At 52.7% G+C, this 14472-nt stretch overlaps 1 protein-coding gene, 4 non-coding genes and 1 pseudogene across 5 annotated transcripts; 4 read left to right on the top strand and 2 right to left on the bottom strand.

Annotated features, from left to right (window-relative positions):
* Window positions 1–3968: 3968 nt before the first annotated feature.
* Window positions 3969–4040, top strand: TRNAW-CCA (transfer RNA tryptophan (anticodon CCA)). Its single transcript has one exon. It is a non-coding gene; the product is annotated as a tRNA-Trp (tRNA).
* Window positions 4041–4463: 423 nt separating this feature from the next.
* TRNAS-GCU (transfer RNA serine (anticodon GCU)) lies at window positions 4464–4545 on the top strand. Its single transcript has one exon. It is a non-coding gene; the product is annotated as a tRNA-Ser (tRNA).
* Window positions 4546–4809: 264 nt separating this feature from the next.
* Window positions 4810–4883, top strand: TRNAT-AGU (transfer RNA threonine (anticodon AGU)). Its single transcript has one exon. It is a non-coding gene; the product is annotated as a tRNA-Thr (tRNA).
* Window positions 4884–5300: 417 nt separating this feature from the next.
* On the top strand, window positions 5301–5374 carry TRNAI-AAU (transfer RNA isoleucine (anticodon AAU)). Its single transcript has one exon. It is a non-coding gene; the product is annotated as a tRNA-Ile (tRNA).
* Window positions 5375–6319: 945 nt separating this feature from the next.
* Window positions 6320–7946, bottom strand: BORCS6 (BLOC-1 related complex subunit 6). Its single transcript, XM_027047734.2, has one exon. The coding sequence runs from the start codon at window positions 7847–7849 to the stop codon at window positions 6785–6787; it is 1065 nt and encodes a 354-aa protein (XP_026903535.2). The 5' UTR covers window positions 7850–7946; the 3' UTR covers window positions 6320–6784.
* Window positions 7947–11485: 3539 nt separating this feature from the next.
* Window positions 11486–12310, bottom strand: LOC106972451 (DNA-directed RNA polymerases I, II, and III subunit RPABC4-like; annotated as a pseudogene).
* Between the last annotated feature and the right edge of the window lie 2162 nt (window positions 12311–14472).

A 14472-nucleotide genomic window follows, 5' to 3' on the forward strand; every position in this document is an offset into this window, starting at 1 on the left:
CACACATCCTAACATTTGATTTGATCTGGTCAGAAAAGAGCTTGGGGGCCGGGGGGGGGGTGGTTATCATGGAAAGACTCAAACGTATGTACAAATAAAATAGTATGACGAACCCCGTTTGAAGCCTACCATTCTGCTTCAAAAATACCACCACGTGGCCAAACTTGTTTCAGCTGGACTTCTCTCTCCCTCTCAGCCCCACTAGGTTATTTCGAAGCAAATCCCAGACATCACCGAATAGCTGACATTGCCCAATATCCACTGGCAATACCCATGTATAGATGATGAAGTCCACACGCTGCACTTGGTTAATGTGTCTCTTTCGTCTTTTATTTATTTTTTTTTAATCTTAGATTCTTCCTCCTCCCTCCCCACTCCTCCTTGTTTCCTTTTCTTGCAATTTCTCTGCCGAAGGCACTGGGCCATGTGTGGGCAGTGTTCTGGTCTTCTCATTTAGCATGTTCCTCTGTGTCCTGCGTTTCCTGTAAACTGGTCGTTAGATTGAGCATACCCACCAAGAGTGACCAATTCATTGCTTTTAGGATCATCGCGAACGGACAGATTTAACATCTATTGTGGCTTTTGTGAGGCAGCAGCTACTCGGCTTTGCTCAATTATTTTGAGGAAGGAAATAAAGGTCCAGTGTTGCCAGATTCCTGGGGGTTTTGTTGTTGTTTTAAGAGAGGCCAGAAATCCAGTTTCTTACTCCAGTTATAAATGTGAGCATCCAACTTAAAAGTGAAAAAAAAAAAATGAGAAGGGGGAAAAAAATGACAAGAGTACACAAGCCTCAAGCCACCAGCTTTCAGCCTCTGGATCAGTGCTGTCCAGCAGAACTTTCTATGATAATGGAAATATTTCGTATTGTCTCTGTCCAACGTGGTAGCCGGCTACTGAACACTTGGCTAGTGGGGCTACGGAACTGAATTTTTAAATTTCTACTTAATTTCTTTTTTTAAATGTTTATTTATTTATTTATTTTGAGAGAGAGAGCATGCTCTAGCATGAGCAGGGGAGGGGCAGAGAGAGGGAGAGAGAGAATCCCAAGCAGGCTCCCTGCAGTCAGCATGGAGCTCAACTCCAGGCTTGAACCCACGAACCATGAGATCATGACCTGAGCTGAAATCAAGAGTCAGATGCTTAAGCGACTGAGCCACCCAGGTGTCCTTCAACTTAATTTGAATGGCCCCATATTGAACAGCCACTCTGGTGGCTACCATATTGAACAAGGCAGATCCGGACAGAATCATCTGTTGATTTCTAAAGTTTGGAAACTGGTGGGATACATGGAGACTTAAATGTCAGAGAGTACTCTGGATGGTGACACTGGACTGATAATACCTCACACCTGCTGCAGGACCTTTCTGAACCTAGAGATCAAGTCCACGTTCCCCAGGACCATATTCACTGAGCCTACTTCCCTTTCTAGCAAAAATTTCCACTTCACCCCATGTCCTTCAGCTACTCAGACACGTCTCCTTCCTCTACAAAGCAGGCTCTCCCCTACTCTGGTGCTTCTGCCAAAGCGATTCCTCATTAATTTCACAAATGCTTATTGAATACACACTCTACTCCAGGAATTGTATGGGGTGCCAGGAATATATACTTCCTTCTCTTGAGTAACTTAGGATGTGGAGAGGGAAACAATCAAGGAAACAATTACAAATAGTGTTTTAGGGTGCCTGGGTGGCTCAGTTGGTCAGGCGTCCAACTCGATTTTGGCTCAGGCCATGATCCCCGGCTAAAGCCCTGCATCAGGCTCCAGGCTGAGTGTGGAGCCTGCGTGGGATTCTCTCTCTCCTTCTCTCTCTGCTCCTCCCCTGATCACACACACACACACACACACACACACACACACACTCACTCACACCTCCTCTCTCTCTCTCAAAATAAATAAACATTTTTTTAAAGTAGTGTTTTAAGTTATCTTGGAGGAGACACATCAAAGGCCTCTTCCTCCAGATTGGAGTGGGGGAGTAGGGAGGAGGGAGCTTCTGAATTGAGTGTTGGTGGGGGGCGGGGGGGGGTATGTAAGGGTCAACCAGGTAAAGAAGGATCAGCAGAGAGAGTTGGGACCGAAGTGCATGTAAGCATCTGTAAATGAGTCAGCATGGTTGTCACATGGGAGGTGAGGAGGCAGTGGCTGAGGAATCACGCAAGGACCAGACATTAATAATAGCAGTCGTAGTAACTGAGCAATTATGACCAGTCAGGCCCTGAGCACTTTATCTTAGCAAATGAACTAATAGTGATCCATTACAATCTTTACTATTCTCCACATGGAGACATTGAGGCTCAAGGAGGTTCAATAACCAGCCCAAATTACACAACTAGGAAGTGGCAAAGCCTATACCTGAAACACTGGCAACATCCTCCCAGGGCCCTCTTAAGAAGTGTGCAGCCTTGGGGGCCCAGCCCATAAGTTAGGACTTAATCTCAAAGGTGCTGGGGCACTGACTGTAAGCCACAGTGTGATGGGATCAAGTTTGCATTTTAGAAATGCAAATCAAGTTTTGCAAAAACTCTTTGGCTATTCTGGAGGCAGAGACATCAGAAAGGAGTCTGTTACAATAATCCGGCAAAAGAGAAAGGGTGGGGGGCAGCGGAAGTGGAAGAGTGAGGGCTGGCAGGAGAGTTCAGGAGGAAAAGGAATGGACAGGACTTGGTGACTGGAAATGAGAAGGAGGGAGAGGGAAGAGACGGGATAAGACACTGGCGGTGAGCCCTGAAGGACTGGGAAGGAGGGATGACAGGGTCCAGTGAAGGTGCCCGGCAGGGGCTGGCCGTCTGAACCCAGAGGTGGGAGCAGTCTCCAGGAGCCCTCAGCACACAGATGGCTGACTTTAGAGAAAGCGTGTAGTGTGAGGAGAGGAGACAGAACTCGGAATTAAAAGGACAGAAAAAGAGACTGGGGGTGGGGATGGGGAAAGGCAGGAGAGGAATGTTATGACAACCAAAGGAGAAGAAGGCTCTTAAAAGAAGATGTTGCCTTGAGTCAAAGCCAGGCCCTAGAAACGTCCATGGGCTTTGACATCACTGTGGTCCCTGTGACTTTCAGAAGAGCCACTGTGCCCAATGTGCAGACATTTGACTTGGAAAGGAGAGACTGAGACACAGCATGACCTCTTTCGCCATGTTGGCCTGTTGAACCCCTCTCCTCCGTCAAGAGGCAAACGGGGGCGGGGGGGGCTCTGCTAGCTTCCGGTACCCCTCTCTAGAAGTTCCCAGCTCTTTCTCACCTGGAGAGCTCTAAAACATACTGATGTTTATGGTGATGGAAATCAGAACAGTGGTTGCCCCTGGGAAGGGACCGGAGAAGAACTTTCTGGGGGTGGAGGAAACGTCCTACATCCTACATCTTAAATGGTTTGTGGGTTGAATTTATTAAAACTGATCAGAACACACACTTCTGATCTGCGTGTTTCACTGCATGTAAATTATTCCCCAACACTGTAACAAGTGACACAATTACGGAAGCTGGGGCTCTGCTCTGGACTTTTAAATCAAACCTCCGAGCCTGGGGCTGGGGCCGCGCCGGAAGGCCCCGCAGACGACGGTAAGGTGCACCCAGGAAGAGACGCAGGCTTGCAGGAGTTCGTCTCACCCACCAGGTGCCGGGGCTCCGGCAGCGCTCCCTCACGCTCCGCCAGGCGTCCGGCTTTCCACGGGATTCTTCGCACGTCCGTCTCCGCTGGGCTGTGGGCGGGCGGGGGAAGAAGGGGGGGGGTCCCCCGTGACAGCTCGCGGCCACCTGCTCGCCCGCAGGACGACCGCTGCCCTGCCAGGCGCGCCGGGTCCCCGCGGGTCGCACGAAGCTGGCGCCGGGACGGCGCAGGCATCAACGCCACCGGAGTTTAGAAGCTCTGGGGGGGGGGGGGGGGGTGTCCCCGCTCTCAGTCCCCAACCGCCGGGTCCCCGGCCAGCCGCCAAGTGGCCATGGGGAGACCTGTCCACCTCCTTGGCCGGCCGACCTCGTGGCGCAACGGTAGCGCGTCTGACTCCAGATCAGAAGGTTGCGTGTTCAAATCACGTCGGGGTCAGCTCCTTTTCGCCGAGGCTTCCATCACTTTTATTTATTCGCCTCCCCGTCGTGACTCACTACCCCGGAGCCCCAACGCCCAGGCTGAAGCGGCACCTCGTGGGAACCGGGAGAGGAGGGCTCCTGGCGCCCAGTCCCGAGCCGCCCCGTCGGGGGAGCCCAGATCTCGCGGGCTCGTGCGCGCAGATCCGGGGACCGAGAGCCTGGGCGCGTGGCCGGGCTCCGGCGGACGGGCGCGCGCGGCGGGGCCCTCGGTTCGGCGCGCGGGACAGAAGGTCGTTCGGCTGGCGGTCGCCCTGTGAGTCGTGCTCGCGGGGCTGCGCCGGTTCCCCGGGCGCGCGCTCCCTCGGCCACGTGGGTGGGCCCCGCGCGCGGGAGGACGAGTTCAGGCCCCAGAGAGAAGAGCGGAAGCCGCAACTTCGCAGACGAGGTGGCCGAGTGGTTAAGGCGATGGACTGCTAATCCATTGTGCTCTGCACGCGTGGGTTCGAATCCCATCCTCGTCGGCGTGTGGCTGTCGCAGCCGGGGTTCAGTTTTGTAATCTCAAGAATTTCTCTTGTTACCTCCTACCCGCCCCGACTCAATTTCCACGTCACCCCTGCGGCTTGTTCGTTTGTCCTCAGCCTTGGTTTTCGTCCCTTCTACTCCGTTTAACAGAACAGCCAGAGGTTGGTGCCAAGGGGCGTCTAGGCACCTGCCACGAACCTGTCGCGCACCTGCCGTGGAGCTGACCTGGCCAGGGAAAGAAGGTGCCAGGTACCGGGCGGTGGGCGCCGTGGCTTAGTTGGTTAAAGCGCCTGTCTAGTAAACAGGAGATCCTGGGTTCGAATCCCAGCGGTGCCTCCGTAGCTTACTGCTTTTGCAAGGTGTCTCAGGAAATCCTGCCTGTGCAATTCCACCCCCCACTCCCCACCCTCCCAGGTCCACCACCGTCTGCCCGGGAATCCACCGGGAGGCTTCGGGCGGCGCTTTCCGCCTCTGACGTTTCTGGTTGGGATCGCGGACACCATTAGGTGCGCGCTGTCCATCGCGGGCTCCCTACGCACATCCCGACCTGCAGCCGAGCAGGGAGTGGCATCTGTATTTACCCGTCACCCGTACGGCGCCTTGCTGTCGCTTTCCCGAAGTATCTGGTGATTCTGTTAATATCGTTTTCACGTCCCCCCAAATGATCCTACCCATTTTCAAATTTTCCTACAGACAGGACGGACCAACAATATGAATTCTACATGGCTCCAGTTTGAGGCGCTAGCATCAGCTGGCCGGTTAGCTCAGTTGGTTAGAGCGTGGTGCTAATAACGCCAAGGTCGCGGGTTCGATCCCCGTACGGGCCAGAAGCGGTTCCTTTCTTTTCCTTTCCTTCCCCTCTCCGTAAAACTTCGTACTGGTAATTTCTTGTTACCGGGGAAGGTTTGCAGAGCAACGTTTTGAATCCCAGAACTTTTCACACCCAAAATAGAAACGTAATGAGATTCAATCCAAGATGCTATTGCCTTGGGGGCGGGGGAGGAGGAAAGTTTCATAAAACTGGAGTTTTTTCTTATATCTCTATTTGTAACTCTCCTGCCCATAACCTGGGGGCTCCGGGATCTTACTATATGAACTGTGAACAGAAGGCTTGGAGAGGTTGGGGCAAATAGGACACTGAGCAGCAGCATGTGGGAAACGGGGTCAGGAATGGAGGTAACAGGTGTTTCCAGTCTTCCCAGCCAAGAGGTCACCCAGTCCTTGCCTGTCCGCTTCAAGATCTAAGAGGACCCCTTCCCTACAGACCTAAGGTCCCGCTTCAAGATTTAAGAGGACCCTGACAGATAGTGGGGCACCCTGCTTGTGTTTCTGCTTTAATGGATCTTTGAGCCCATGTCTGTGTCTTGCACATCTCCTCAGATGGCAGGGCTGCCTAAGAACAGGAGCCATACCCTTGCCCAGGTAGCCTGGGACCCCCGCCCCTCTCCCAGCATCTGCCAGGAGAGCTCCGTGAAAAAGACCGACCCTCATCCCCGTTCCTTCAGCTTATCACCCCTGTGAGCCCACACAAACACACCTGAGCCTTAGCAGCAGGACTTTAATTCCACAAAAACTCAGAAAGCCAAAGCTGATTAGAACACTCCACAATAGGTGGGCTTCAAAACCAGCAACAATTCTGCCTGAACCCTGAGAGCAGCGAGACCCCTCCCACCTCACCCCCCTCTACCATGCAATGCATTCCGTCTAGCTCCACCCCGGGTCTGGCTAGGGAGGTGGGATGGTAGGGGGCCAGAGGGCAGAAGCAGGGGGTGTGCATCCTTGTCTCCATGGTGTGTGGCCAAGGACCACTCAACCTCCCACAGCCCCTGGCACCTGAGATGTGACCACGGGAATCAGGGTGGCCACAGTGGGGGCTGGGGCCTCCTCTGTTCTCCTTTCTGGACCACATATGGCAGTCACGTCTCCCAAGCCGAGACCTAAAGCCCTGGGTTCCCAGAGACGGTGCTCTAGCTGGAGAAGAGAGTTGAGAACAAGGTAGCTACAGATGGCCAACTTAATAGAAGCAGAGCATCATCCCCTCCCACCGGGGAAGGCTTCAGAACTTCCCCACATACACCTGAATAAGGCCCAGCGAGTGGTCGCAGGCCTGCTAAATGCATCTGGAAGAGCCTCCAGTATATAGGCCTCCCCTCGGCGGGCAGTTCCCACCAGGGCTCCTTGAGTCCTTAGGATCCTGCTGGGCCCCGGGCTTGGCCAGCCCTGTCCTGCCCTCCCGGTCACTTGCACAGGGCCTCCAACACCTCCAGGGTGCGTCGGATATCCCGGACTTGGCGCGCCAGCCCCTGAACTGGCTGCAGCGCCCGCTCCAGCTCCTCACAGCGGGCCAGCAGGGTGTACATGCCCTTGATGCTCATGTCCACGGCTTCGCCTAGGGAGTCCACGGCGTCGCGGTAGGTCTGGATGCAGCCCACGCTCAGCGCTGTCAGCTCCTGCACCGCGCCACCCAGCCCGCGCAGCAGACGGTCCACCCTGCCGCCCAGCTCCCGACTCAGCCGCTCCAGGTCCCGCAGCACGTCGGGGTCGATGGGAGGAATGGCGGGAGTCGGTGCGGGCGCCGCGCAGGGCCGCGCAGGGGCAGGGGGCGGGGGCTGAGGGGCGCCGCTCAGACGAATCTTGAGCTGCAGGTTGTTGGCGACGAAGTGGGTGAGGTCGCCATGGCGGCTCACGGTGCCTTCGAGCTCCAGGGGGCTGGAGATGGTGGCGCGGCGCCCGCCGCCCGCGCCGGGCTCGGCACCCCCTGCGGACCCGGTACCGCCGCACGCCCCGCTCAGCCCGTCCAGGCTGCGGCTGTCCTGAAGGCGGCTGGAGAACGAGCGGCCAGCCCTGCCAGCCGCCGCCGCCGCCTCCTCGTCTTCCTCCTGCGGCTCCACCTCCATCCCGCTGCCTCCCGGGCTCCCTCGACGGCAGCCGCTCTCGGATGCAAGCTCGTCCTCCGGTGGCTCCGGGTCCTTCAGCCGGGAGGACCCGTGGGGGTCGGGCTCAGGGCCCGGCGCCCCCCGGCGGCTACCCGGCCCGGACCGCGTCCCTCCGCGGCCGGGCTCGTCGTCCCGAGCCTCCCGCTCGGCCCGGTGGACGGCGCCGCGGCTGGAAGTCTTCGGGGACGCCCCGGGGTGGCGGCTCGCGCCCTCAACGTTCTCGGCCTCTTCCTGCCCAGACGCCGGGAGGCCTGAGGGCGGCTCAGAGGGGGTTCGGCCCGGCCCGCCGCCGAAGATCACGGCTTGCTGCTCCCCTACAGCCGGGAGGTCCGCCTCGGGCCCAGGCCGCCCCTGGGACGACTCCATGCCGCAGTTGGGGGCAGGAACCGAGAAACTGATCAGCCCCGGCTCAGGCGGCGTCGGCGGCGCCTTTAAGGGGCGTTGGTAGAGGCGCGCGATTGGCAGCCGGCTGACAATGGTCAGGACAGGAAGAGCACTCTGATTGGTCGCGAAGACCAGGAAGTCCCGGAAGAAGAGCTGTTACTGAGCGGCCCAACCCACGTGAGAGCCGGCCGGGTGGTGCGAAGGCGGGGACAGCTGCCCTCGTCGCTCCGCCCCTTCGAGAGGAGGCGGGGCAAATCTTAAAGATCAAGGTTCCAAAATACGCGAGTCCTCCGGGGCCCGGCTCAGACTTTCCACCCACAACTGTCACGCCCACGTGTGTTGCTTAGCTGACCCACCGAGTGGGCACCAGAGATGCGACCCCTTAGAGAGTTTGTGGGGGACGAAAAGAGTCTGTCCTGCTTGGACCATCGGGATTGAATCACGCTTGGTCCATCAGGAGGGATGAAACCAGAATCCTCAGCAGAATTCGGATGGTCCGTTGCATCATCCTCGGCTCACAGACCTGGCACAGGAACTGGCCAGAGCGACTCCCGATGGACAACGAAGCAGGCTTACGGGCTTTCCTGTGCTTCTGACACTGTTAGCTGTCTCCGGCTCCCTCCACGTATGAGCATCTCTCTGCTTGGAGGATGGTGTGTGATTTTGCCACGAGGTAAAATATTTAATAAATGAATGGCTCAGCATGAAGATCGGAGCCCTGATACCATTCTGATCCCAACTCTTCCTTCTCTTCCCTCCGCTGGTCTTGCGGGAGCTAAAATGCTGACTTCCTCACTGTTGCTCTGACACTGCCTCGGGGATTTATACTTGGTCTTGCTTTTTCTTTCCTTTTGTTTCCTTTCCTTTCCTTTCCTTTCCTTTCCTTTTCTTTTTTCTCTTCCTTCCTTCCTTCCTTGGAAAATTTCAACCTCCTTCCTTATTCAAATACCACCCTTATTCAAATAACTCCCTGACCACCTGTTTAAAACTGCAGTCACTTTCCCCAGCAACTCCCTATTTCCCTTCCCTTCCTTTTGTGTATAGCCCTTATTGCCATCTAACACACTCTGTGTTTATTTGCTCATGTAAGCTCCGTGAGGGTAAGGTTATTTTGTCTGTTTTGATCTGTATCCTCAGTGCTTAGCACGGTGCCCAGCATATGGTAGGTGCTTCATAAAGATGTATTTAGTAAATGACCCCAAACCATTAATTTCCCCTTTGTGACTTGAACACATTCAAGATGTGTTTCTGTCAATTGCACCCAGAGGCCTGATTAATAAACCATCAGCCCAATGGTCTACTCTAAGCTTCTTCCCCCTCTCTGGGACTATTACCGCCACCACCCCCCCCCCCCCCAGTCTTCCCTTTACCCCTCATCAGGCAGGGGTTCTTTATTCAGCAAGTGATAGAAAAAAATGCAAATTGAACCAACAACAACATTAAAAGAAGGGGACTGTGCTGCGTCGTGCAATAACGGTCTCAAGACAGAGTGTGCATCAGAGAAGCCTGAATCCAATGGGCTAAAGATGTCACAGAGGACCTGGTTTCAGTCTCTGGGGGCAGCTTTATTCCAAGTTCGCTTCTTCATGGTGGCAACATGGCTATGTTGTTTGTCATTCTTCAGAGGTTGTACTAGTCTCTTTGGGCTCCTATAACAAAATGCCATAAACCAGGTGTCTTATACAACAAACATTATGTCTGACACTTCTAGAGTCTGGGAAGTCCAGGATGCCAGCTGATTTGGTTCCCTCTCCCTCCAGGCATCTCACACCGCAAAGAGAGCTAGTTCTCAACTTCTTATAAGGCACTAATCCTATCATAAGGACTCCGCCCTTATGACCTCATCCAAACCCTAGTTACCTCCAAAGGCCCCGCCTCCAAATACCATCACATTGGGGGGATGGCACCTCAACACATGAATTTTGGATGGACAAACACCTTCAGTCCATAACAGGGGTCATTTGTCAACCTTTTTGGTCTCCCAAGATCTGAATCTCAGTGTTTAAGGACTCTCCCACCTCATCAGGCAGAGCCCTCCTCCTGCTACAGAGGCTGAGATGTCAAGCCACCCCTGTCTCCGCTTCCCTGGCACATGGCTCCGGCTCCACTGTGGTCTACAGCAGTGGGATTTTCCCTGGCTGTTCAGACTCCAAGCCTCTTCCTTCTAGAGATTCCTACTGCTCCTATAGAGTTTGTAAACTACCCAGGACCCTCATAATAAAGTCCATTTGTGCTTCAATTGCACCGAATTATTTTTTGTTTCATGCAACCAGGAACCCTGAATGACAGGCTCCCACATCTTCCAGAAGGGGAGAAAGGAACAGCGTCCAGTAGGCCTCCCACAAGAAGAAGGATGCATCTTTCCCCAAAGCCCCAGTTAATCTCCCTTTGCAACTCATTGGCCTGAACTGGTTCAGATATCAATTTAGTCACACTGGCCGGGGTGTGACTGACTTAGGGCTGTGTATCCAGAAGCAATCACTGTAGCAAGATGACAGGAATCAACTTTTTAGGTTAAAACAGTTATGCTCCACCTAGAGCTAGGAGGGCAGGTCAGTTGCCTCCAAACCTGGCTGCTAACCCAATGGGGGAGAGGGCAGGGGCCGTGGGGAAGCACCCACAGGATGTACACTAGGGGCCAGCGAGGTATGGCCCATGGGCCAAATCCAGCTCATGTCCATTTTTTTTTCAGTTTATTCATTTATTTTGATAGAGAGTGAGAAAACGAGCAGGGGAGGGGCAGAGAGAGAGGGAGAGAGAGAGAATCCCAAGCAGGCTCCACACCATCAGCACCGAGTTCAAGCAGGGCTTGAACTCACGAACTGTAAGATCATGACCCCAGCCAAGATCAAGAATCTGATGCTCAACCGAGTGCACCTCCCAGGCACCCCCAGTGAAGGCTTTTTAAAGTAAGACCAAAAGTCAGATACCATAAAGGAAACAGATGACAAGACTTGACAATATAATACTAGAAAATTCCAAGATAGAAAACCACCCAATAAACTACATTAAAAGACGAATTGCAGAGAGGGAAAAAAATATCGGCCAAGTGTATGACAAATTGTTAATAGCCCCTGATCTTACAAGCAAGTCAGCCAAAGATATATATATATATAACGGGAAGGTGGCCGAGGACTCCAGGGTTGGTAAATTGAGTAACTCCACAAAACCACCGAGGACCCTGGTTCTTTCCATCTTTATGTTCTATCGCTCTCTGTTAATCTTTTTTAAAAGATTTTTATTTTTTAATTTTTTAATGTTTATTTATTTTTGAGAGAGAGAGAGAGAAACAGAGTGTGAGAGAGGGAGGAACAGAGAGAGAGGGGGACACAGAATCCAAGGCAAGCTCCAGGCATCAGCACAGAAACCCGCGGGGCTTGAACTCATGAACTGTTTGATCATGACCTGAGCCAAAGTCGGATGCTTAACTGAGCCACCCAGGCACCCCTCTGTCAATCTTTTTTTTTTTTCAATTTTAAAATGAAACCATGTAAAAAGTAATAAAATGAAATGAAATCACGTGTATGTAGTCGTACTCATAAACACACTAATCGAAAGTTATGCAACATTAACAGCAGATCCAAATACAAACCAACATAATCCTCTGAATTTTATATTTCATCGAGCCTCAAAAATAACCAATTTTTTAGTCCTTTTCTTGTACATTATTCTGTATCCACATTCTCTGCATCTGATCGGATTCCCGGATTTTACCTCAGTTTTCTCTGTGACGTTCTCTGCGGGTATGTATCACGGGCTGCTGCTTTGGGGGTTGACGGTCTTTCTGGGTGTCCGTTGATAGTCCCTCCAGATCCCAACCAGCCGATTCCCTACCCACGTAGCCCCGAGAAACTTCTCACTCTGTGCTTCGGGACAGATTACTGCCAATCTGTGTCGACCTCAGCTGTCCCCGTGGGCACAGAATGTCTGCCACACATCCGGTTATGTCAGGAACTAGTTTCGTGGTATTAGAGGTCAGTTGGTCAGTCGGATCAATACCACCCAGTTCTGTTTCAAGCCACATCATTAGGAGACAGCGTGTGACACTCATACAGCTTTCCCAACTACTAGTCTCATCCATTCACGTGATCAGCTGAGGCGCACAATATACAAATCTGGGTAGAAAGTGTGATGCCACAGATAAGACCAGACAGGGTTTGGAACTCTGCAGAGCTCGCTAAGGTACAAGGACCCTGAGGAAACGTGGCCTTTCTCTTCAACCTATTCCAAACATAGAAAGCCACTTCCTTGGGATGCAGCCAGTGTGTGGGAATTTGAGAGAGCCAGCAGGGAAGAGGCAGAGAGGGAGAGATAGAGAGAGAATCCCAAGCAGGCTCCACACGGTCAGCACAGAGCCCCATGCAGGGCTCGAACCCACAAACCACGAGATCGTGACCCCAACCGAAACCAAGAGCCCGATGCTTAACTGACTGAGCCACCCATGCGCTCGAGACTAGGTTTTTAAATCTAGTTACAACTGCGCTTGAGAACAGACTGTTATCAGCAAGGTAGGATTGTTATTTCCATCTTAAATGCTCATAAAGATTGAACAACACGGCCAAGGTCACATGACTAAAAAACAGTGGAGAAAGAACTAGAACTCAGGGGTGCTGGCCAAAAGTGAAAGCTCGTTCCTCCATAGAGCTCCCCCCACGGTGAAGGGAGCGGATCACTTCTTATTGGTCTTGCCAGTGCCCGCACCACCCACAGAAATGCAGACCAGGAAGACACCAGATCCTCCCCCGCCAAAAGAAGAGGGGGGTGGCTTGTCATTTTTCTGTCGTCGTCTGTTCAGTGGAAAGGCAAGGTGATCGATCAGCAAGTGCCCAAAGAGAACAAACGTTCCAAGATCAGCTGGAGTCAGCGTAAGGATAGCTTTACTTCAAACAACATCAACTAGGACAGCTGTCGCCCCCCAGGACACCCCCCGGACACAGGCCCTTGTGTTCTTTGTAGGGTTTGTCAAGTAGGGTGTTTGTCGAGTGGGCTGAGGGGTGGAATGTAGCGTTATGCGGGATATAGACTTGCCCTATTCTCCCATCATTTGGATAAGGGGGTGGCTCTCGCGGGAACAGGTGGAATTTTCATGAATAAGGAGAGGGTGCCTCTTGGAAAAGCAAACGTCACTGACCAAAGGTCGTGACACAGATTGTTCCCGTTACTCAAAGGAGGCTGCGGGGTGGCATTCTAGACAGAGGCAAGAGCAAGGGCAAAGGCCTGGAGGTGGAAACAAACTTGGCAATGCCCAAGGAACGGCCAGGAGGCCATCAATCAATTAATGACTGATGGAAGGGGGAGGGCAGTTGGGAGATGAGCTTGGAGTCGTTTTCAACTCGGGCTTTTGGTAATTTTTTCAAGTTTATTTATTCTGAAAGAGGCAGTGAGAGCAGGAGCTGGGGCAGGGGAAGAGAGAGAGAGAGAGAGAGAGAGAGAGAGAGAGAGAGAGAATCCCAAGCAGTCTCCACGCAGGGTCAGTGCAGAGCCCAACATGGGGCTGGAACCCATGAAAACGTGAGGTCATCCCCTGCACCGAAATTGAGAGTTGGATGCTTAACCGACTGAGCCACCCAGGCACCCCTCAACTCAGACTCATAAAACAGATGGATGTCTGGGTCTCTACCGAGGGCACTTCAACCTGAATTTGTTAGGCTGATGTGTGAGCGTTTTTGTTTTCTTTGTAAGCCCCTCCAGGTGATCCTAAGGCATGTAGGCAGGGTTGAAAATCGGTAGATGACCGTGTTGAGGAACGAGGTGGGATTGTATTCCAAGTACCCTAACTTCCCATGTGGAGAATGCGCCGGGAATAGAAACAGGCAGAACACCTAGGAGGTGGGATGAACTAGCGTGAAAGGAGCCGAGTTTGTCAGGAAGGTGGGCTGGGACCTGGCAGGTTTCGCTGGCGGTAGGAAGGGTGGGGTTGGCAGAAAAGAAAAGGGAGAGGGGCGCCTGGGTGGCTCAGTCAGTTAAGCGTCTGACTTCAGCTCAGGTCACAATCTCCCAGTGTGTGGAGCCTGCTTTGGATTCCGTGTCTCCCTCTCTCTCTTTGCCCCTCCCCCACTCGTTCTCTCTCTCTCTCTCAAAAATAAATAAACATTAAAAAAAATTAAAGGGAGAGAAACTAGAAATTTAAAAAAAAGGCCTTATACATCATTCGATCATTTTATTTATTTTTCAAAATGTTTAATTTTGAGAGAGAGAGAGAGAGAGAGAGAGAGCAGGGGAGCGGCAGAGAGCAAGAGAGAGACAGAGGATCCAAAGCAGGTTCTGCACCGACAGCCAAGAGCCTGACACGGGGCTCGAACTCACAAACCATGAGATCATGACCTGAGCCAATGCCGGCCACTCACCCGACTGAGCCACCCAGGTGCCCCCGAAATAAGAACACTGATTTTAAAAAACAATTTTTTTTAACTACATGAAGTATAAAAAAGGAAATTTATTCACATACTTGGCCTTGACCAAAAGAGCAAATAACCAACAGAGGCAGAAAAAGCATTTGATGAAAGTCAACACCTGTTCGGGAGACCAAAAAACCAAACCCTTCCTTAATCTGATAAAGAAAGAACCTTTTTTCCCCCTAGACTACATGGTAGCAGTAAGCACTG

This window comes from Acinonyx jubatus, chromosome E1 (genome assembly GCF_027475565.1).
Source record: "Acinonyx jubatus isolate Ajub_Pintada_27869175 chromosome E1, VMU_Ajub_asm_v1.0, whole genome shotgun sequence".
NCBI lineage: Eukaryota > Metazoa > Chordata > Mammalia > Carnivora > Felidae > Acinonyx > Acinonyx jubatus.